The sequence below is a fragment of the Crotalus tigris genome, unplaced genomic scaffold, assembly GCF_016545835.1.
Source record: "Crotalus tigris isolate CLP2741 ecotype Arizona unplaced genomic scaffold, ASM1654583v1 scf7180000018306.2785112, whole genome shotgun sequence".
Classification (NCBI taxonomy): Eukaryota; Metazoa; Chordata; class Lepidosauria; order Squamata; family Viperidae; genus Crotalus; species Crotalus tigris.
In genome coordinates, this window is record NW_024096934.1 from 571,390 (window position 1) to 592,847 (window position 21,458).

The following is a 21,458-nucleotide window of genomic DNA, read 5'->3' on the forward strand; positions in this document are numbered from 1 at the left end:
GGCCCCCTTTCCGGTTTTTCTGCCACCTGGCGAGTTGAAACGTTGAAGCGGGGAGAAGAAGAAAAAAAAAGTAAGATGTCCTAAACCCCCAGGACTCCCCACCCCGGATTTCGCCCCTTCATCCTAATGAGGGCCGCCCCAGCACGGCCGGCCCACTGAGGATGGGGGTGGGGGAGGGAAATGGCGGCGGGGAGTCCGGGGGGGGGGTCCGGCCACGAGCGAGGCGCCGCTCTAAGGGAAAGCAGAAAGGCGATTGGTCGAGCTGTCTCTCGCCGTCCCGCCCATCGCGGGAGTTGGCAGTCCACTTCGGCACGCGCCGCGCCGTGATTGGCTGAGGTGTTTTTGTGACGTCTGGAAGTGTGACGTCGGCGTAGGCTGAGAGACAGCCAGGAGTCGGAGGGAAAGAAGGTGGGCCGAAAAAAAAAAAAAGAGGTGGGGGGGGCGGTACAGAGGAATGGAACGGCCTGCCGCCTTTGGAAGGGGCTTCTCTGCATAATAACGAGTTGGAAAGGGGCCTTGGAGGTCTTCTAGTCCAGCCTCCTACTCAAGGAGGAGATCCTATACCAATGTATCAACTTTGGCCATTTGAAGGTGGGTGGACGTCAACTCCCAGAATCCCCCAGCCAGCCACTTCCAGTGATGGACCTTTGCTGGCTAGGGAATTCTGGAAATTGAAGTCCACTTTCAAATGGCCACGGTTGAGAAATACTGCCCTGTACCATTTAAATCAAAGGGCTATCCCAGGGGTCTTCAAACTTGGCCCTTTTATGACTTAGGGACTTCAACCCCCAGAATTCCTCAGCCAGGTATGCCTAGCTGAGGGATTCTGGGAGTTGAAGTCCACAAGTCATAAAAAAGGGCCAAGTTTGAAGACCCCTGGGCTATCCAGACTTTTCTTAAAAGCCTCCAGCGATGGAGCACTCACAAGGGAAATTGGGATGGGATTCAGTGGGGAGCAGCGATGGGGGTGGTGAGGCCTAGGCCCCGCTTCCCCCTCAACTGCCAAGGCTCGGAGGTGACTTGGGGCTGGTCCCTGCCTCCCTACCAGGATGCCATCTGGAAAGGGAAAAAGATCTCTGTCTGCGCTTAAGTATAAGACCGGAGCAAATAAAAATACAGGTAGTATGTTTCTCCCAACATACAGGTAGTCCTTGACTTATGACCACAACCAAGCCCAAAGTTTATGTTGCTAAGTGAGACATTAGTTGAGTGAGTTTTGCCCCATTTTATGACTTTTCTCGCTGCATTTATTAAGGGAATCACTTCAGTTCTTAAATTAGTAACACGGTTGTTGAGTGAATCTTGCTTTCCCCCCCCCCCCTTGACTTTGCTTGTCAGAAGGTCACAAAATGGGATCACACGATCCTGGGACACGGCAACAGGTAGTCCTTGACATAGGACCACAATTGGGGCCAGAATTTCTGTTCCTAAGTAAGGCAGTTTTTAACTGAATCGTGCCCAGTTTTCTGTCTTTTTTGCCATGGCTGTTAAGTGAATCATGCAGGCATCAAGCTGATCCGGCTTCCCACATTGATTTTGCTTATCAGAAGCTGCCCAGGAAGGTCAGAAATGGCAGTCACATGACCCTGGGACACTGCACTTATTATAAATACGTGTTAGTTGCCAAATGCCCAAATTTTGATTGCATGACCATGGGGGTGCTGCAGTGGTCGTAAGTGCGAGGACCAATTATGAATCCCCTTTTCAGTGCTTTTGGTCACTAAAGAAACAGCGGTTAGTGGAGGACTTTATGCATAATTGCAAGTTATTTAGAATACTGATAGAGATATATTTTGAGTTCAGGGTTGAAATGAAAACATCAAAGGCCCCTCAGAATTAAGTACTTTTCAAATCTTTACTAGCATGAATAAAACGTAACATTTTAACCAAAGACTTTCAAGGAAGTAAGACTATTTGTAAATATTTTGGGACTGTCTTCTGTGGACATCAGTTTAAGGCTGAATTCCAGTCGGTTGCCATCTGCATTTCCAAGAGAGTTCTGCCAAACCAGTATATCAACATTGCATGTTCTGTTAGTATTCTTAAAGTTAAATGCATGAATAGGTAGTCCTCAAATTACGAGAACCGTTGAGCCCAAAATTGATGTTACTAAGCGAAGACAGTTAAGTGAATTGTGCCCCATTGTACTCTCTTTCTTGCCAGTTGTTAAATGAAGTTGTTAAGTTAGTAACAGTTGTCAAGTTAGTAACACGGTTGTTAATTGAATCTGATCTCCCCACTGACGTCTCAGAAAGACCTTAGGACACTTCAGCTGTCATAAATACAAGCCAGTTGCCAAGTGTCTGAATTTTGGTCACCTGACCAGGGGGATGCTGCAACAGTTGTCAGTGTGAAAAACGGTCATAAGTCAAGTTTTTAACAGTGCTGTTGTAACTTCGAACACTTACTAAATGAACTGTTGTAAGTCAAGGACTGCTGATCACAGGTTTGTGATCATGAAGGCCAGAACTCAAAGGTTTTCCTAAAATGTCCCGACCATTGCTTTTCTCCTTCTTCTCCAGGTGCATTATGGATTACCTGGCTAGGCCTGGGGTTTTTGGCCTAATTGCTGGTGTCACCTGTGGAGTATGCTTGGGCTGGAGCATACGAGCTCGGCTCTTTCGGCCAGCCAAATCCAGATTGACTATGATGGCCAACGAGCTGGGCAACGAAGCCAGTATCATGGGCGAGTACGGAGAATTCAAGATGGTGATCGTAGTCAGGAGTGACCTGAAGATGGGCAAGGGCAAAGTGGCCGCCCAGTGTGCTCACGCCGCCGTTTCCGCCTATAAGCAAGTCCACAACCGAAATCCAGAACTTTTGAAGCAGTGGGAATATTGTGGACAACCGAAGATGGTCCTCAGAGCGCCCGACGAGGAGACTCTCATTCAGCTCTTAAACGAGGCCAAAACGCTCGGCTTGACCGTGAGCTTAATCCAAGATGCCGGCCGTACACAAATCGCTCCAGGCTCTCGGACTGTCTTGGGCATTGGACCTGGACCAGCTGAGATTGTGGATAAAGTTTCCGGTCATCTGAAACTCTACTGAATGTGAAGTTCACTGTGTAAAGCCGGTGAACTTGGGTGATTGAATATAAAACACAAAGAGAACACACCATCTTCATCCCAGTCCCTTCCCCAAAACAATAGTTATCAAATGCAAATCCCAGATTATTTTTCTTTCACTCACACACACACACACACACACACACACACACACACACTGATGCCCCACATACCTTTGCAGGCTCCACTTTTCTGTAACCGGTTAAACAACGTTATGTTTGCACAGCTGCAGAAGCAGTTTACGCTCTTCTCTGACTTTGGATTTCTCGAATCGAGCCTTTTGAAATCTGGAGGAGAAAATGATCAGTAAGATATGGAAGGCATCACTGCAGAAGTTTCCAAATAAATTAATTACACGGGCAGGAAGGGCACTTTGGCATCCTTTTAATATTAACTTTTAGGTGTCTTCTAGGCAAACTTTTAAAGACGGTCTGAAATGGAGCAGCAGCAGCAGCAGCATCCAACAAAGCCGTTGATTTAAATGCAATCAATTGTGATTCTACAGGTAGTCCTCAACTTCTGACCACACTCGAGGCTAAAATTTTTGTTGCTAAGCGAGACAGTTAAATGAGTTTTGCCCCACTTTAGGACCTTCCTAGCCACAGTTGTTAAATGAATCACTGCAGTTAAGTTAGTATCCCGGTTGTTAAGTGAATCTGGCTTCTCCCCTCCCCCCCCATTGACTTGGCTTGTCTGAAGGTCACAAAAGGGGATCACGTGACCCCCGGGGACACTGCAACTGTCATAAATATGAGGCAGTTGCCAAGCGTCTGAATTTTGATCACGTGACCATGGCGATGCTGCAAAGATGGTCAGTGTGAAAAACGGCCATCAGTCACTTTTTTCAGTGTCACTGTAACTTTGAACAGTCACTGAATGGTTTAACACAACCTGGTTATTAAATCTTATTTTCTGGGTTGGATCATACATTAAATCATGAACTAACCGTATGGGCTGTGTTTACGGAACATACTAAGCGATCAATTTGAAAGGGATGATGTTCCACGCCTCGAAAAATTGAGCAAGTTTGTGACTGACCTGGTTAAGGGCACCGTGCAAATGCAGGTTGTGTGTCATAAGTGCTCACAGCCACATTCCTTGGGTGTGCAAATTGCCACTCTTTGACCAAATCAATTTAACTCGTGATGAGTCCCAGGAAAGGGTACCTGGGGCCACATCTGCTAAACCTTTTCACCCATTGTACCACTTTTAGGATATGGCAATATCCGAGTACCACCAGTCGCCTAGCAAGGTGTCAAAAACTTGATGACCCATAAAAAAAGGAAAAAAGTGATAAAAGTACAGGTAGTCCTCGACTTACAACAGCTTGCTTAGTGACTGTTCAAAGTTACAATGGCACTGAAAAAAGTGCCCCCCAAGCCACAGCCGAGCAAGACACCTGCCTGCCCGCCCGGCCGTGCTCTTCCTCTTGTCCGAGGTTTTCATTATTTCTTTTGAGAATTGGCAGCAGGGGTGGAGTGGGGGGGGTGTTTGGTTTTTATTCCCCCCGTCTGCTAGGTGGTTGCAGCAGGTTTTGGTCACTCCCCCTGGGACACTGACCGTCATAAATATGAATCGGTTGCCAAGCATCTGAATGTACATCACCAGACCCTGGAGATGCTGCAACGTTCCAGCTGATTGGCGCTTCTTCTGGGCTCAGCAGAAGCACCAGGATCAGCTTTCCAGCTTGATCCTGGCGCTTCCACTGAACCCTGACAGTCCCGAAGAAGCGCTGATCCTAGCACTTTTGCTGAGCCCTGACAGCCCTGCAGCTCCAGCCATCTCTCACTCAGGCTTGTGCAGTGCTGCCACCGGTTCAGCTCATTCCCCTCCCCCGCTACCACTTTTCTAGGATGGTTGCATACCACCTGCCAGGTGCCAATGTACCACAGATGGTACCCATACCACTGGTTGAAAAGCCTTGTGCTAAACGTTACAGGAGGCGCTATTTTTACTCTTGATTTTAAGATCGTCAGGACAGCAGCCCAACAGGTCTGTATTGTGGAGTCCTTGGTGGTCTATGAGCTTGGTTGTTGGCTTGCAAATGTTTCAGTACCCAGCTAGGTAGCATAAACTGTCCAACAGAGTGCGGAGTTTGCTGCCTGTTTATAGAATAGCTTGGAGGGTGTGTGTGATTTCCTCCTTGGTGGTTCCTTCATTCGGGTACTGTTTTCTGCTTGGTTGTTTTCTCTAGTATTAATCCCTGCTTATCTGGGGATTGGTTGCTGGAGAAGTTGGGTTCTGCTCTTTTCCTTCTTAGCTTTTTTAAAGGGTGTGTAAATGTGGTTTATCTCTGTGTGTCTGTTGATGGCTGATGACTAGGGAGCAAATCCCACACTCACTCACCCTGATGATGTTACCTAGTTGGATAATGAAACATCTTGCAAGCAGACAACCAAGCTCAGAGAGCACGGAGGACCCCAGAGCTCAACGCTGAGCTACTGATATTCTCTTCCCTTGAAAGTCTTTGCATTTTCTTGGTACGTTCTTTATATCTGCCTTCCAGAAGAAATCATTTAGACAAGATACGTGGCTTTTCTTCTTTCTGCTAATGTGCCTGCTTTCATCTGTAGATTAGGGCTCCTTCCGTCTAGTCTCACACTGGCTCTTTCCTCCAGTAGGAGACAGGTTATAAATTTTGACAAAGAGGCTTCTATTTGCTTCCTCTAGTCCTGCCTGGCGTTCCAATGAAACTAACACAAGGCCAGGCTTCTTTCAAAATCAGCCTTGTGAAATCTGACTAAATTTCTTCCCGAAATCAGCCGACTCTTGCAGCAAGGACACGATTGAGGCGGGGGTCTTCAAACGTGGCCCTTTTATGACTTGTGGACTTCAACTCCCAGAATTCCTCAGTCAGGTAACTAAGATTTAGTTCAGCCCTGGTACTGGACGTAGATAAACCTGCTTGCTGATTCATACATTGTGCTGAGGAGCAAGATAATTTTTATGGGTTAAGTCCTAAAGTGGCTTGGCAGAGGAGCAAATGCTGTACATGTCAGCCTTTGATGCTCATTTCACAGTTCTCTGAATTGTGCCACTAGAATTCAGTGGCGCAATTTCTTTTTCTCATTCTGGGAATAACAGTATTCCTCTTAACTCCTCCTCAAGAACTAAAACCAAGTTCCTGTGTACTCCAGCAACATCACTGAATCACTAAGACGGGTCTTCAAACTTGGCCCTTTTATGACTTGTGGACTTCAACTCCCAGAATTCCTCATCCAGGCACACGTGCCTGGCTCAGGAATTCTGGGAGTTGAAGTCCACAAGTCATAAAAGGGCCAAGTTTGAAGACCCCTGCTATTAGGGCAACATATCAACAGAGAACTCTTTGTTCCATTGCTAGAACAGGGATTAAAAAGCTTCCTTTGCTGAACTGCATTTACAGGTTGTTAAGTCAAGGACAACCTGTAAGTGCAGTTCAGCAAAGGAAGCTTTTTAATCCCTGTTCTAGCAATGGAACAAAGAGTTCTCTGTTGATATGTTGCCCTAATAGCAGGGATCTTCAAACTTGGCCCTTTTATGACTTGTGGACTTCAACTCCCAGAATTCCTGATCCAGGCACGTGTGCCTGGATGAGGAATTCTGGGAGTTGAAGTCCACAAGTCATAAAAGGGCCAAGTTTGAAGACCCCTGTCTTAGTGATTCAGTGATGTTGCTGGAGTACACTATGGACTCTCCTGGGGGTACTTCCCCCCCCCCCGGTTCTGATGGCCAGCACCTATGATCCAACTCGCAGTTATATGATCCATGTTGGCAGCCAGCCTGCATTTATGACCCATTGCAGTGACCCGCAATCACATGACCCACATTTTATAACAACAACAATAATAATAATAATAAAGTTGGAAGGGACCTTGGAGGTCATTTGGTCCAACCCCCTGCTCAGGCAGGAAACCCTACACCATTTCGGACAAATGGCTGTCCAGTCTCTTCTTAAAAACTTCCAGTGTTGGAGCATTCACTGCTTCTGGAGGCAGGTTATTCCACTGGTTAATTATTCACTGTCAGGAAATTTCTCCTTAGTTCTAAGGTTGCTTCTCTCGTTGATTAGTTTCCATTCGTTGCTTCTTGTCCTGCCTTCAGGTGCTTTGGAGAATAGCTTGACTCCCTCTTCTTTGGGGCAGCCCCTGAGATATTGGAAGACTGCTATCATGTCCCCCCTCGTCCTTCTCTTCGTTAAACTAGACATATGCAATTCCAGCAACTGTTCCTTATATATTCTAGCCTCCAGTCCCCTAATCATTTTTGTTGCTCTTCTCTGTATTCTTTCTAGAGTCTCAGCATCTTTTTTACATCGTGGTGACCAAAACTGGATGCCGTATTGCAAGTGTGGCCTTACCAAGGCATTGTAAAGTGGTATTAACACTTCATGTGATCTTGATTCTATCCCTCTGTTAATGCAGCCCAGCATTGAGTTGGCTTTTTTGATAGCTGCAGCACACGGCTGACTCATATTTAAGTGATTGTCCACTAGGACTCCGAGATCCCTCTCACAGTTACTACTATTGAGCAACAGTTTTGGCCAAAACCCGGGCTTTACTTGGCTTTTGGTAAAGACAGCCTATAGCGAACCATTGAGTCGCTTAACAACCATACTACTTGCTTAATGACCTCTGTGAAAAAGGTTGCACAATCGGGTGGGTCTTGTAGGCAAGACCAGATTTAAGACTCTCCCAATTTGCAACTGATGGGCAGGCTCCATTATAATCATACATGTCGAGGACTACCTGTTCTCTAGGTGTGCACCTATTTTTCTGCCTTAAAAACAAAAGAGACAACTTGGCAAATAGCTTATCCTCCCCAACAGACATCCCCATTTGGAAGTAACTACATCATCTAACACGGGTGGGGAACTCTGGCCCTTTTATGACTTGTGGACTTCAACTCCCAGAATTCCTGAGCAAATGGTTATGCTCCCATCTCAAGAATGCCAAATCTTCCCCCAAGCTACAAACTTAAGATGGAAGTCCCTGAAATATTTGCTGTATGGAAATATATCCTGTAATGTGGCTACTCGTCAATAATATTTACAGGTGGTCTTCAACGTATCACCTCTATGCGCTTAGCAACCATTTGAAGTTACAACGGCACCAAAAGAAAAGGGACTGATGACCATTTTTCACACTTATGACCGTTGCAGCACCCCCCAAGGTCACCAGATCAGACATTCAGGTGCTTGACAACTGGATCATATTGATGATGAATGTGATCACTTTTTGCGACCTGACAAGCAAAGTCAATGGGAAAGCCAGATTCACTTCACACCTAATGATAGTAATAAGATTACTAACTTAACATTTGCAGTGATTCACTTAACAACTGTGGCAAGAAAGGTTGTAAAATGGGGGAAAACACACGTAGCAACTGTCTCGCTTAGCAACAGTAATTTTGGGCTCAGTTGTGATTGCTAAGTCGAGGACTACCTGTATTATTACTAGATTTTTATCCTGCTTCCATTACTTTATTAAGTAACTCACTGTGGCAAACTTACATAATGTTCCTCCTATTTTCCTCTCAGTCGCCACCCTGCAAGATGAGTTGGGCTGAGACGGAGCAATTTGCCCAAAGCCATCCAGCTGGCTTTCAGGGTGACGTAGGGATTTGAACTCGGGATCCCCCACTTTCTAGCCTGGTGCCTTAACCGCGACGAGACCCAACTGGCTGTCACTGACTTAGCGGACAATTCTGCAAAATGCAACAACGCAGTTTTGCTTCGGGTTGCTCCAAGAAAAAGTCATTAGAGCTGCCAACCTCAACTTTCCACGTACCTTGAGAACGTAGCCTGTTTTTTGCTCATGGGGGAATAAGGCTTAAGGCCAGATTCAAAACACAAAAACCGTCGCTCCGTTAGCAACTGCCTCGGCTTGAAATATTTGTGCCAGAAAGCAACTGATGCAATAGCCTGCAACTCCAGCGATGTGAGGCAGTTGTAGGTTGGGAAGTTTGTGACCACCTCCGGCTTTTCTGAAAAGGTGTCAGGGAAAACTGCACCCGTGCTGCCCTCTGCTGCTCTCGTCCTCACCTAGTAACGTATCACAAAATAATTGTCTTTAGTCTCCAGGAACGAGGCGTCTTTTATCTTGAAGGCTTCCCAAGGTGCTCCCTCCGTTCCAAGATGTTGTTGAGGTGACAACTCTTCCATGTGTCGACCCAGCCCTGTAAATGCTGGGGAAATGTAGCTCTGTGCCATCTGGGGAGTAAAGGCTTCCTCACTTATTTGTGTAAATGGGGTGGACTTGAAAGCAAGGAAACATCTTTCCTTCTGCACAGATGAAGGGCGAAAAAGTGGGCAGTGCCTCTGCCACACTTCCAACATACTTTATCTAGGCATCTGTGCATGCGTGTTTCTGAAATGGGAAGAAGGAATGACCTTGACAGTGCCAACTGACAGCGACATTAGAAAGGAGAAGCTGGAGAAGGACCCACCGCCTGAAGGATAAACTCCAAGGCAGTGGTGGCGAACCTATGGCAGACGTGCCAGAGGCGGCACTCGGAGCCCTGTGGGCACATGCGTTATCGCCCCAGCCCCGCCTCCTCCCTTGGCCCCCTCACCAGCAGCCCCCCAGAGGGTCACCCCCGGGCACAGCCCACTCGAAGCAGCGCAGCCAAGGACATGGTAGCCAGGCAGCGGGGACAAGACTCTGCCCTTGCACCCCGTCACATGCAGATGATGCTGCGGGGCATGGGTGGAGAGCATGGCCGCCATGGCGCTTCTGGGCCACTTGGGTGATCTGTGGTGGGCCGTGTAGGTGATGGGTGGCCCAGCAGGCAGAGCAAAGCAGGGACGGGGTTGGGGAGCGGTTTGGTCTCTTAAAAGGTTCGCCATCACTGCTCTAAGATGTGAAAAGTCAAGGCCAATGTAGGGAGAGGGACTCCAACACATCTCAGGAATGACATCAGAGCTCTCTGTCCAGAGTAGTGAGGTGCTAGGAACAGCAACGATCCTGAGCAGAACCCTCAAAGTCTCCCGTTTTTGGTAGAGCAGAGGTCCCCAACCTTTTGGGCACCAGGGACCGGTTCCATGGAGGTTTTTCTATGGACTGGAGGATGTGAGGATTTGTGTGCTGCTTGCCTCCCACAGATTGGGGCTTTGCTTGTGTGGACCGGCTGCTGGCATGCTGTGGCCTGGTACCGGTCCATGGACCGGGGGTTGGTGACCCCTGTGGCAGAGGACCCGAGAATGAAGAAGACTCAGACCAGTCATAGGGGTGAGAAGGGAGTGTGTGTGTGTATATAACTCCCTTTTTTTACAATCTTGTAATCCCTTAATTCAGAGTACAGTGGGGGGGGGGGCAACTGGATGGAGCGGACTGATGCCTACATGGAGTTCACACTTCTCTTTGAGCCCTAGGAGAGAAACTGTCTGCAGCTATTTAGGATTGAGTTCTCAACCTTCTGAGTGGGAGGCAAGCATCTTCACCACCAAGCCGCTAAGCCTGTGTGTGTGTGTGTGTATCTGAAAATAAAAAACCTGAGTCCAGGATAGTACTTGAGAAAGTGTCTCAGACAAGACCTTTCCTAATTTTTGCAATGGTAACAAATTATGCATATACACTATAACAGTGGTTCTCAACCTTTCTAATGCCGCGACCCCATAATACAGTTCCCTATGTTGTGGTGACCCCCAACCACTTACACATCACCGGGTGCCAAAGAAAAGGAGAAAAAAATGGCGGACTGCGTTTGGCGACCCCCGTGAAATGGTCCTTCGACCCCAAATGGGGTCCCGACCCACAGGTTGAGAACCACTGCACTATAATTTTGAAAACCCAAGTTTTCGCACCCCCTGGAATATCGTCTCGCACCCCTGGTTGGGAACCCCTGGCTTATCGTAAAAGGAGTATTGACATGCATGACTTTGGTTTCCTAGTGTGGCTTACCCCGAAGAACAGTTTCTGATGGGGTGGCAACAGATAGCCCAACAGATGCTTTTGAAGGCAGCCACATGAGTTTGCTGAAAGACACGGCTGCTTTAAGCCTTCATTGAGAGGCAGTTTTGAAACCTCCCTCCTTCAAATGCTTTACCCAATCTCTGATCTCCGTTGCCTTCAAATCGTTTAGCCACGCAGTTCTCCCCTGCAAGAAACCCAATCCTTTGTAAGCTGTGATATTCTCGGCCCTGTAGCCAACGTTAGTGCTAGGAAGGGCCTGGATTCATTCCAATTTCATCCTAACTACAGGTCGTCCTCGACTTGTGACCAGAATGTCTTTTGCTAAGTAAGGTGGTTGTTAAGTAAGTCACACCCAATTTTACCTTTTTTTGCCACACTTAAGCAAATCACTGCAGTGGTTAAGTGAATCATTTAATCCAGTGTTTCTCAAGTTAAAGTCCACATGCCTTAAAATGGTCAAGGTTGAGAAACACTGATTTTAATCGTTAAGTGAATCTGGCTTCTGCCACTGACTTTGCTTGTTGGAGGCCGGCTGAAAACATCCCATATGGGGTTCAGGTGGACCCTGGATGCTGCAATCCTCATAAATATAAGCTCGTTTCCAAGAGCTTGAATTTTGATCACATAACCGTTAAGGGTGTTGCAACGGTTGTTAAGCGTGAGAACCATTTGTAAGTCACTTTTTTCAGCGTTGTTGTAACTTCGGTCATTAAGCGAATGATTTGCTAAGTCGAGGACTACCCTTCTATGCAACAGACACCCCTCTTTTTAACGTCCTACCTGTTGGATCCGCGTGACATCTGGAGTTCTTGTTCCGCCAAGGGAGGCCATTTGGATGGATAAACAGGACACTCATTCAAACGGCGTTGAACATTGAAGTCAATTTTTATTTCGAAGCTAAATATATTAAGGCAACTTAACATACCTATAACATGATCTTTTGTCAGATTTAAAACTGGAAACACTCAAAACTACAACCCTAAAGATTTTTTTTGTTTGTTTGTTTTGCTTTGTTTTCTTATTTGGGAAGAAGAAGGTGCCTTCAGCGGCTCGTGGCCCAGCCGAGGGCTTGGAAAAGTGCCGTCTAACTCCGAGCATTTCCCATTCATCTCAAGGAATCTCCGTCAGTGCAAGTCACCTGCCCAAGATCCACTCCACACTCCACAATTTGGAAATTTTGCGAAGTTGCTGGTTCCTGCTTCGGACCTGAAGAACACTGCCGAACTTTATATATATTGTTTGTTTGTTTGTTTTGCTGTTTGAGGCCAAGCGCATACATCATAAAGGAGTTTGAAGAGATACATACTGAAAAACTACTATAGAGGATGTCCACAGTCCAGTCGTTTATTATCATCTCTTTTTTTTTTTCCAATTTTGAGTCATTTTTCAATTGCACAAGCAAAACCGAACAGCCACTGGGGTTTCCCAAATGCCCCTTTCCATTCTCTCTCTTTCTCTCTCTGTCTTTCTTCTGTACACTCCGGGGAGGGGGAGAGGGGGGGGGAAAGTGATTTGGGAACACCACAATATCCAACGTACACAAACTGGAGGGCGAGGTTAGTCAGAAACACGCAAGATTGGATTTATGGTGCCCCCCTTTGCATCTTGTTCCTCAGTGGAATATAAAATGGTCCCCACAAAAAAAAAAGCGCACTAACACAACGGAAGGGTCAGTGGGATTACACACGGAGTGAGCAAAAAACACTTGGCGTTCTCTGTACATCTAACTGGAAACCTGCATAGGTTTAAATGGAGCCCCTACTGGATGGGTCTTTAAAAAAAAAAAAAATTCAGGATAGGTTTTCGGTATGTTATCTGTGAGCTTTTTCTCTCTCTTTTGTTTCACAATTTATTTATTTCAAGAGCCGAGCCATCCAAAATTTATCTTTTAGTGTTTCAACCCCACCACTAAAACCCTCCCCCACCCCCCCTTCAGAATAAGCCTTTTTTGATTACGTGCTATTTGGGGCAAAACCAGCCACTCTTACGTTACCCTGAACCAAACAGAGATCTGACCATTTTTCCAGGTTACAAGAGTGCAAATGGGGAAGAGAGTCACAAGAGAAGGGGGGGGAGGGGGGGTTCACGTCAGAAGCAATCTTGCAAAAAATAAGGGAGGGTGGGGTGGGGGAGAAGCCTGCTGGAAGATTTAAAAGTATTCCCACCCACCAGAGAGGAGGGAAAATGTGGAATGTGAAGAAAGGGGGAGATGGTGTTTGGGGGTGGGATGGGGGGGGGGTCCGGAGAGCATGTGGGAAGGAAGGGGAGAGAAGGAACAAACAGAAAACACAAGTCCTTCATAAAATAAATGTTACGAGGACACGAGGTTGGTTTTTTTTTTTTTTCTCCCTCGGCGTCGGCGTGAGAGGGACGGTGGAGGTTCCACAAAAGGATGCTGGTTCCCCGCCGGCTTCCTTACATGCTGTATCCAAACCCAGGCTGGGGTTGCGCGTACGGAGGTGCAGTGTAGCCGTAGCCAAAAGGTGCTTGAGGAGGGACCGCCACGCTGGGACCAGCCGTCAACATGAGCTGGGGCTGACCTGAAGGAAGGAAGGAAGGAAGGAAGGAAGGAAAGAGAAAGAAAAAGAAAGAAAGAGAGAGAGAGAGAGAGAGAGAGAGAGAGAGAGAGAGAGAGAGAGAGAGAGAGAGAGAGAGAGAGAGAGAGAGAGAGAGAGAGAGAAAGAAAGAAAGAAAGAAAGATAAAAAAAGAAAAAAAGAAAGAAAGAAAATGGAGCAAAGGGTTAAAGGGCTCTCTGGAAATTGAGTTGGGGCAAATGGATTTATTTTCCTCTTGTTAGTTTGAGACGTTTGGCCAGAACGGGGTTGGACTAGAAGACTTCCAAGGTCCCTTCCAACTCTGTTATTCTGAGCAAGTTGGTTAGGGAAATCTTGAGTACTGGTGGTCCTTCAATTACCATCATTCGACTGGTACTGAAAAAAGTAACTTACACTGTTTTTCTCATGACCTTTGGAGCATCCCCAGGGTCATATGATCAAAATTGGGACACTTTGGCAACCGACTCAGATTTATGACGGTCGCAGTGTCCCCAGGGGTCATGTGATCGCCTTCCTCGAACTTCCGACAAGCAAAGTCCATGGGGGAAGCCGGATTCACTTAACAACCTAGTTCAGTGATGGCGAATCTTTTAGAGACCGAGTGCCCAAACTGCAACCCAAAACCCACTTATGCATCGTCGGGTGCTGGGTGGGTGTGGCCCATTGGGTGGGCGTGGCTGTGATGGTAACAGCAGACTGGGTGAGACTAAAAAGTTCAATCAATCGATTCCAACTTTGCAAGATCTTTTTTTTTCCCGCCCAAAGTTGAAATTGATTGATTGATTGAATTTTTTTTTTTTGGGACACGGCGGCAGAGGCCTAAAGCGAAAAGGTTTTACAAAATCTAGCTGAAGGCCTAGGACTGGGGGGACGACGCGTGTGCCCACAGAGAGGGCTCTGCGTGCCACCTCTGGCACCCGTGCCATAGGTTCACCACCACTGATTTAGTTCCTAACTTAACTACTGCAGTCATGCCCTTAACAACGGTGCCAAGAAAGGTCGTAAAAATGGGGCAAAATGCACTGAACTATCTTGCCTGCTTAGCAACAGCAACATGGGGCTCAATGACGGTCGTAAGTTGAGGAGAACCTGCAGGGGGAAAGTCATTGAATGGTACAAGCTCCTAAAATGCCTCTCAAAAGATCATTAAATATGGCCTTCCAGGAGAGGCCTGAACTTCCTGGAGACTGATGAGAGAGCAGCCTCAAAAATGACAGGGCTCCATTTTGTCTGCATCTGAGGGTGAAGCATATAGGGCAGAGGTAGGCAACCTTGGCTCTTTTATGACTTGCGGATTTCAACTCCCAGAATTCCTGAGCCGGTATGTCTGGCTCAGGAATTCTGGGAGTTGTGATATGCAGGTTCTGAGGTCTTGCTTAAAAAATACAGGAAGCTGGAAGTTGCCTTCGAGCTTTACGTTTTTTTATTCAGCCGAACAAAGAACGGGCTTCACGGCAAAGAGACAAAAAGCCCCAAATAGCAGAAAAACCTTATTTTTATACCTACTTTGATTACATAAGCAATTCACCCAGCAAAGCTGACACACATAAGATAAAGACTTCGCCCTGGCACACTATATAGATAAGAAGGAAGAAAGCAGAGGTAGCTAGTATGTTCCTTTTGGGGTGTTTCCGCCACCCCGAGACACCAGCTGTCCTCGGGTGGGTTAGAATATTGGGTGTTTCCTTTTCTGTCTTTTCATGACCCTGCATTCATGGGCCTGCAAGTGGCCAGAGAGACAAGGGCCATCTGCACGTATTCACAATTGATACTGTCCCCTAAGTCCTGGTCATCAGTTGAAGTCCATGAGTCATAAAAGAGCCGAGGTGGTGCAGCAGTTAGAGTGCAGTACTGCAGGCCACTTTAGCTGACTGTGTTCAGCAGGTCAGCGGTTCATATCTCACCGGCTCAAGGTTGACTCAGCCTTCCATCCTTCCGGGGTAGGTAAAATGAGGACCCAGATTGTTGGGGGCAATGTAAATATATATATATATATACATTGCTTACTGGTGTACACCGCTTAGACAGTGCTTGCACTTAAAGCGGTATATAAGTCTCATAAATAAATAAAAGAGCCAAGGTTGCCTACCCCTGATATAGGGATTTCCTGTAGTCGGCCACTTTTCTGGGCATGGCTAGTCTAGTGAAGAGAGGGACCAGGGGAGACATGATAGCAGTGTCTCAATATTTGAGGGGCTGTCACAGAGAGGAGGGGGTCAAGCTATTCTCCAAAGCACCTGAAGGCCAGACAAGGAATAAAGGATGGAAACTGATCAAGGAGAAATTCAACCTAGAAATGAGGAGAAATTTTCTGACAATGAGAACAATGCAGCGGTTCTCAACCTGTGGGTCGGGACCCCATTTGGGGTCGAACGACCATTTCATGGGGGTCGCCAAACAACGCAGTCTGCCATTTTTTCCCCCTTTTCCTTAGCTGTGCTACTCCCTTTTATTCTATTGGCTTTTGAAAGCCAATAGAATAGACGCTCTTGAATAGAGTCTAATTCTATTGGCTTTCAAAAGCCAATAGGAATTGTCCAGGCTGTCTCTGCCCTGCTGAGCCCGCCAAAAGTCCCATTCTGCAAACGGTGCTGCACCAGTTGAGTAGTCCTCGACTTATGACCGGTTGAGTAGTCCTCGACTTACGACCGGTTGGGGGTCGCGGCATTAAAAAGGTTGAGAACCACTGAACTAATGGAACAGACTTCCTTCAGAAGTTGTGGGAGCTTCATTACTGGAAGCTTTCAAGAAGAGGCTGGGCAGTGACTTGTCAGAAATGGTGGGCGGGGGGGGTTGGACTAGATGACCTACAAGGTCCCTCCGAACTCTATGATTCTGATTCTTGATGCCTTTCCATATTCCTGCACCAACATCAGAGTTTCTTCCCCAAAAGACACGGCAATGTGTCGGTGAAAATTCACAGGCATCCGGGTAGAATTGTCTGGACGTTGAGTCGGGGCACGTGGGCTTATTTTTCTTCCTACTCGATTTCCCTAACCAACTTCCTCAGACTGAACAAGCTGCTTGGATGGGCGGTGAAACGTCTCAAACCAGCAAGAAAAATAAGTCCAATTGCCCTGGTCCCAAACGGGCTTTTCCAAAAGGCAACTGGGCTTTCTTGTTTTCACTTCTCAACCCAAGAAGCTGCTTTGGAAATTATCTTCAGAACAAGAACCTTCTTCAGAACTGAAGAAGCTCCCTGGATGAAAAGAGAAACGTTTTCAAGGGAAAAAAATAAATAAAAAAACCCAAGAAAGTCCAAGTTGTCTTTTGAAAAAGCACCAGGGTCTGCAGGACTGAGAATCTCCAGAGACATCCAATTGCTCAGGACTCAACTTCCAGACAACTCTAAGCTGGATGATGAGGATCGACTTATTAAAGCAGTGGTGGCAAACCTATGGCACGCGTGCCATAGGTGGCACTCGGAACTCTCTCTGTGGGCACACATGCTGTTGCCCCAGCCTCCCCCCACGACCCACTCCTCACCAGCTGCCCCACTGGAGGAGAGTCACCCCCGAGTGTGGCCCACACAGAGCAGCGCAGCCAAGGACATGGCAGCCAGGCAGCGTAGACAAGACTCTGCCCTCACGCCCCATCCTGCACAGTTGATGCTGCGGGGTGCGGGCAGAGGGCATGGCCACCATGATGCTGCTGGGCTGCCTGGGCAATCTTTGGTGGGCCCTGGAGGCGGTGAGTGGCCCTGTGGGCAGGCGGGGTGGGGGATGGGGTGGGAGCAGGGGGTGGGGGGGTGGAGGGGGGGCAGAGCTAGTTTTGGGGCACTTGGTCTCTAAAAGGTTGGCCATCACTGTATTAAAGGGCTGTATTTTTAGACTAGGCCAGGGGTAGGCAACCTTGGCTCTTTTATGACTCGTGGACTTCAACTCCCAGAATTCCTGATCCAGCCATGCTGAGGAGAAAGGGAGAGGTTTCCAAGCTGAGGAGAAATGGAGAAGTTTCCATGCTGGGCCATGCTGGCTCAGGAATTCTGGGAGTTGAAGTCCACGAGTCATAAAAGAGCCAAGGTTGCCTCCCCCTGGACTAGGCCCGTTCCCAAATTATGTCAGCTTGGGCTCTGAGCCCCCCCCCCTAAAGAAATGCATGCATGCTCAAACGATGGAAATGGCCACGTAAAAGGCTTACCGTAAACAATGGGCTGGGTCTCTGTTGCCTGTTCTTCCTCTTTCCTCAGTGATTCTGAGGCATCCAGCTTGTCCACCTAGGAAGACAGAAGAATCCCAAAGATCAGGATAAACCACGCAGCCACTTGTCAGAGTCCTACGCTTTCTGGCAGAGAAGTGGAAAAGCCTTCAGGGGGGCATGAAACACAGTCAAAGAAAGGAAATCATTGACCAAAAAAAACCACAAAACAGAACAAAAAAAGTTGGGAAGTGAAATGCCGGTGGTCTAAATGTGCCACCGGGTTTGCAGGAGGTTCATTCAGCCTGGAAGGGGAGGGGGACACTCGCTGCTGGGGGGGGGGAGGCTTCAGGCAGGTTGTTCCCAAAGTCTAGTTTGGACCTTGAGTGTCAAGATTGCTGGGATCTAATCCGATTGACCAAATTAATGTACCAAATTCTGGGGAATTTGCTAAAGTCGGTCCAGTCGCCTCGCCGTATCCCTCCTTCTTTTCCCTTCACGGGTTTCCCCGGTGTCATTTGCGCCGCTTTGACCTGAGCCAATGTCAAGCGCCAGGGAGATCCGGACACCCGGGCACTTCAAAGGTGCATGAGGGTTTATTGCAGTGGTTCTCAACCTGTGGGTCGGGACCCCATTTGGGGTTGAACGACCATTTCACGGGGGGTCGCCAAACAAGGCTGTCCGCCATTTTTTCCCCCTTTTCTTTGGCCACGCCCCTGGCACCCGGTGATGTATAAGTGGTTGGGGGTCACCACAACATGGGGAACTGTATTATGGGGTCGCGGCATTAGAAAGGTTGAGAACCACTGCTTTATTGCAAGCTTAAGCTCTCTACAAGAATCTGAACTACTAACGGCCAAAGCAAATGGGCAGGAGATAAAGAGCCGGTGGAATCCAAGGCGGGCTGGACTTGGGTCTTTGGTGGGCACAAAGGGACTCAAGACGGATGACATGTCTGACCCCCTCCTTTGGGGATCAGCCTGGTCATCTCCCACAGCCAATCTGTTTTGCTAGCTCTCCTGGGACCCGGCACTTTGGAACAGGGCTTTTCAACCTTTTCACCCATTGTACCACTTTTAGGATATGGCAACATCCGAGTACCACCAAGCCACAGCCAAACAAGACACCTGCCTGCCCACCCGGTGGCGCTCTTCCTCCTGTCCGAGGTTTTCATTGTTGTGAGCATTTCTGTTGAGGATTGGCAGTGGGGGTGGGGGGGTGTTTGGTTTTTATTCTCCCCGTCTGCTGGTTGGTTGCAGCAGGTTTTGGTCACTTCACATGACCCTGGGACACAGTGACCATCATCAATATGAATCAGTTGCCAAGCATCTGAATGTAAATCACAAGATCCTGGAGAGGGTGCAACATTCCAGCTGATTGGCGCTTCTTATGGGCTCAGCAGAAGCGCCAGGATCAGTGCTGCTTTCGAGCTGATTGCTGCTTCTTCAGGGCTCAGCGGAAGCACCAGGATCAGCGTCGAGCTCCAGCTGGAGCCTGGCACTGATCCTGGTGCTTCTGCTGAGCCCTTACAGCCCTGCAGCTCCAGGCATATCTCGCTCAGGCTTGTGCGGCGCTGCCACCGGTTCAACTCATTTCCCTCCCCCGCTACCACTTTTCTAGGATGGTCGCGTACCACCTGCCAGGTGCCAATGTACCACAGGTGGTACCTGTACCACTGGTTGAAAAGCCCTGCTTTAGAACACCGTTTCTCAACTTAAGCAACTTTAAGATAGGTGCATTGGCTGGGGAATTCTGGGAGCTGAAAGTCCACATGTCTTTAAAGTTGCTAAGGTTGAGAAGCACTGCTCTAGGGCATGATGGAGGTGAGAAGCATGGGCAAGACACTCTAAAGTAGGGGAGTCCAACCCTGGAAACCTTTAAGACCTGTGGACTTCAACTCCCAGAATTCTTCAGCCGGCATGGCTGGCTGAGGAATTCTGGGAGTTGAAATCCACAGGAATTAAAGTTGCTAACGCTGGGCACCTTTGCTCTAAAGACACCCCAGAGTCATTTAGGTGAGATGGGCCATGGAGGCAGGCATGAATGAAATGAATGAATGAACAAATCACTCCATATGGGACCTATCTCATGCAGAAATCTCTCTTCTAAGCACGGTGATTTTCAACTTAAGAACAAAAAGGCTACGGAGGTATTTTAAATTTGCATTTTACAGGATGTTACTTTGTTAGATAGATGGCCAGCATGACGTGACGGTAGTTCTATGCATCTGGATTTAGATCTCCCCATTTATAGAACAATCACCAGTTCACTAGGCTGCAGGAGCTATAGGAGAAAAGTTGTTAAGGCTACAGATGGATCGGGCCAATCCCGTTTATAAAGCCTCTGAAATTAACGTTGATCCAGCCTTTGCTTGAAGACAGACATTCTCACAAGCCCCTCCCCTTCATCAATGTCCCCACTTTTTCCATGCTGGACAAATGGCTGTCCAGTCTCTTCTTAAAAACCTCCCATGTTAGAGCACCCACAACATCTGGAGGCAAGTCGTTCCACTGGTTAATTGTTCTGTCAGGAAACGTCTCCTTAGTTCTAGGTTGCTTCTCTCCTGGATTTGTTTCCATCCGTTGCTTCTTGTCCTGACTATGACGGTTAGTCTAGCTCTGGGGTGACATTGGCTGTAGCTTTCCAGTGCTGCTACTTCTCATACTTGAAAGCTCCACTAATATTCACCCTAGAGCTGTTGCCTTCCACCTCAATTAACAGGGCTGTTTCTAGTTTCTCGTTGCTTTTATTTGCAACTCACAGGCTTAGAATCCTTCCTAAAAGACAACTTGATCAGAGTTCTCAAGAGTGCAATCATAGCAGGTGGAAAATTCAGTTCAGGTTTATGCACCTCTGTTTAGCTTTCCTCACCTAGAGAACAAGTACCTGTTCTAAGTCAGGGGTGTCAAACCCGCCACGTTACGTGATGTGTTGCGACGTATCACAATTTTCCCCCCATTGCCGGAGCTGGGGTGGGCGCGATTTCGGCATGACACATCGGGCCTGTGGGCTGGCAGTTTGACACCCCTGCTCTATGTAAATGAACAACTCCACACCCACAGGGGACAGTGGAAGTCTTGCTATGCAACGGAACCCATCAGGTTCAATCCATCGTGCCCCAAATTCCTTCACTGAAGGTGCCAAGACTGACTTGGAGGCTGTTGCTTTTGATAAGTGAGGGGTCCCTGGTGGTCTCCGAGTTTGGTTGTTTTCTTGCAGATGTTTCATGACCCAACTAGGTAACATCATCAGTGCTAGAAGGGGGGTTTGTGGGAGGAGGAGGAGGACTGTTTTCTTGCAGACGTTTCATGACCCAACTAGGTAACATCATCAGAGCTGGACGGGACTGGGGTTTCAGCTCTGTTTATATATAAGTGGCTTGCCCTACAGATCAGGAACTACCAATTCAGAAAAACAAGCTAACAGTAAGCAACAGCCTAATCAAGAACTCCCCAAGACCATTCTCACTAACACTGACAGGGCAGGCCATTTGCATTTAAGAGAGAGCAATTCCACTTCTTTCTAACACTGATGATGTTACCTAGTTGGGTCATGAAACGTCTGCAAGAAAACACCCAAGCTCTGAGAGCACCAAGGATCCCTCAGTGTCTATGGAGATTCTCAATCACCCAGTTCATGCTTATCCCAAAGGTGTTTTTCCAAAAGGCAATTGGATTTTCTTCAGGTTTTTTTCCCCTGGAAAATGTTTCATTTCTCCATCAAGACACTTCTTCACTTCACTTCTCCAGAACTGAAGAAGCATCTTGGATGAGAGGCGAAATATTTTCAAGGAAAAAAAAAACCCCAA

General features: G+C 47.6%; 2 protein-coding genes across 4 annotated transcripts in view; one reads left to right on the forward strand and one right to left on the reverse strand.

Annotated features, from left to right (window-relative positions):
• The first annotated feature begins 8 nt into the window (after positions 1 to 8).
• PTRH2 (peptidyl-tRNA hydrolase 2) lies at positions 9 to 3,408 on the forward strand. 2 transcript variants are annotated; one of them, XM_039350003.1, is made up of 2 exons: positions 9 to 72; positions 2,525 to 3,408. In XM_039350003.1, the coding sequence occupies exon 2, from the start codon at positions 2,530 to 2,532 to the stop codon at positions 3,046 to 3,048; it is 519 nt and encodes a 172-aa protein (XP_039205937.1). In that variant the 5' UTR covers positions 9 to 72; positions 2,525 to 2,529; the 3' UTR covers positions 3,049 to 3,408. The 2 variants fall into 2 exon arrangements, with proteins under 2 accessions (XP_039205937.1, XP_039205938.1); XM_039350004.1 differs by lacking the exon at positions 9 to 72 and adding an exon at positions 236 to 408 and having other exon boundaries at positions 2,523 to 3,408.
• An 8,415-nt stretch (positions 3,409 to 11,823) lies between these two features.
• The window catches only part of CLTC (clathrin heavy chain), a 120,212-nt gene continuing 110,577 nt past the window's right edge, over positions 11,824 to 21,458 (reverse strand). For both annotated transcript variants that reach the window (XM_039350005.1, XM_039350006.1), the window contains 2 exons: positions 17,654 to 17,729; positions 11,824 to 13,497 (listed from right to left, as the gene is read on the reverse strand). In XM_039350005.1, the coding sequence (XP_039205939.1) occupies positions 13,373 to 13,497; positions 17,654 to 17,729 (201 nt within the window). In that variant the 3' untranslated portion in view covers positions 11,824 to 13,372. The remainder of the gene's footprint in view (positions 13,498 to 17,653; positions 17,730 to 21,458) is intronic.

Excerpts from the sequence above, each read along its gene's own strand:
- PTRH2 (XM_039350003.1), top strand. The coding sequence starts at position 2,530 with ATGGATTACCTGGCTAGGCCTGGGGTTTTTGGCCTAATTGCTGGTGTC.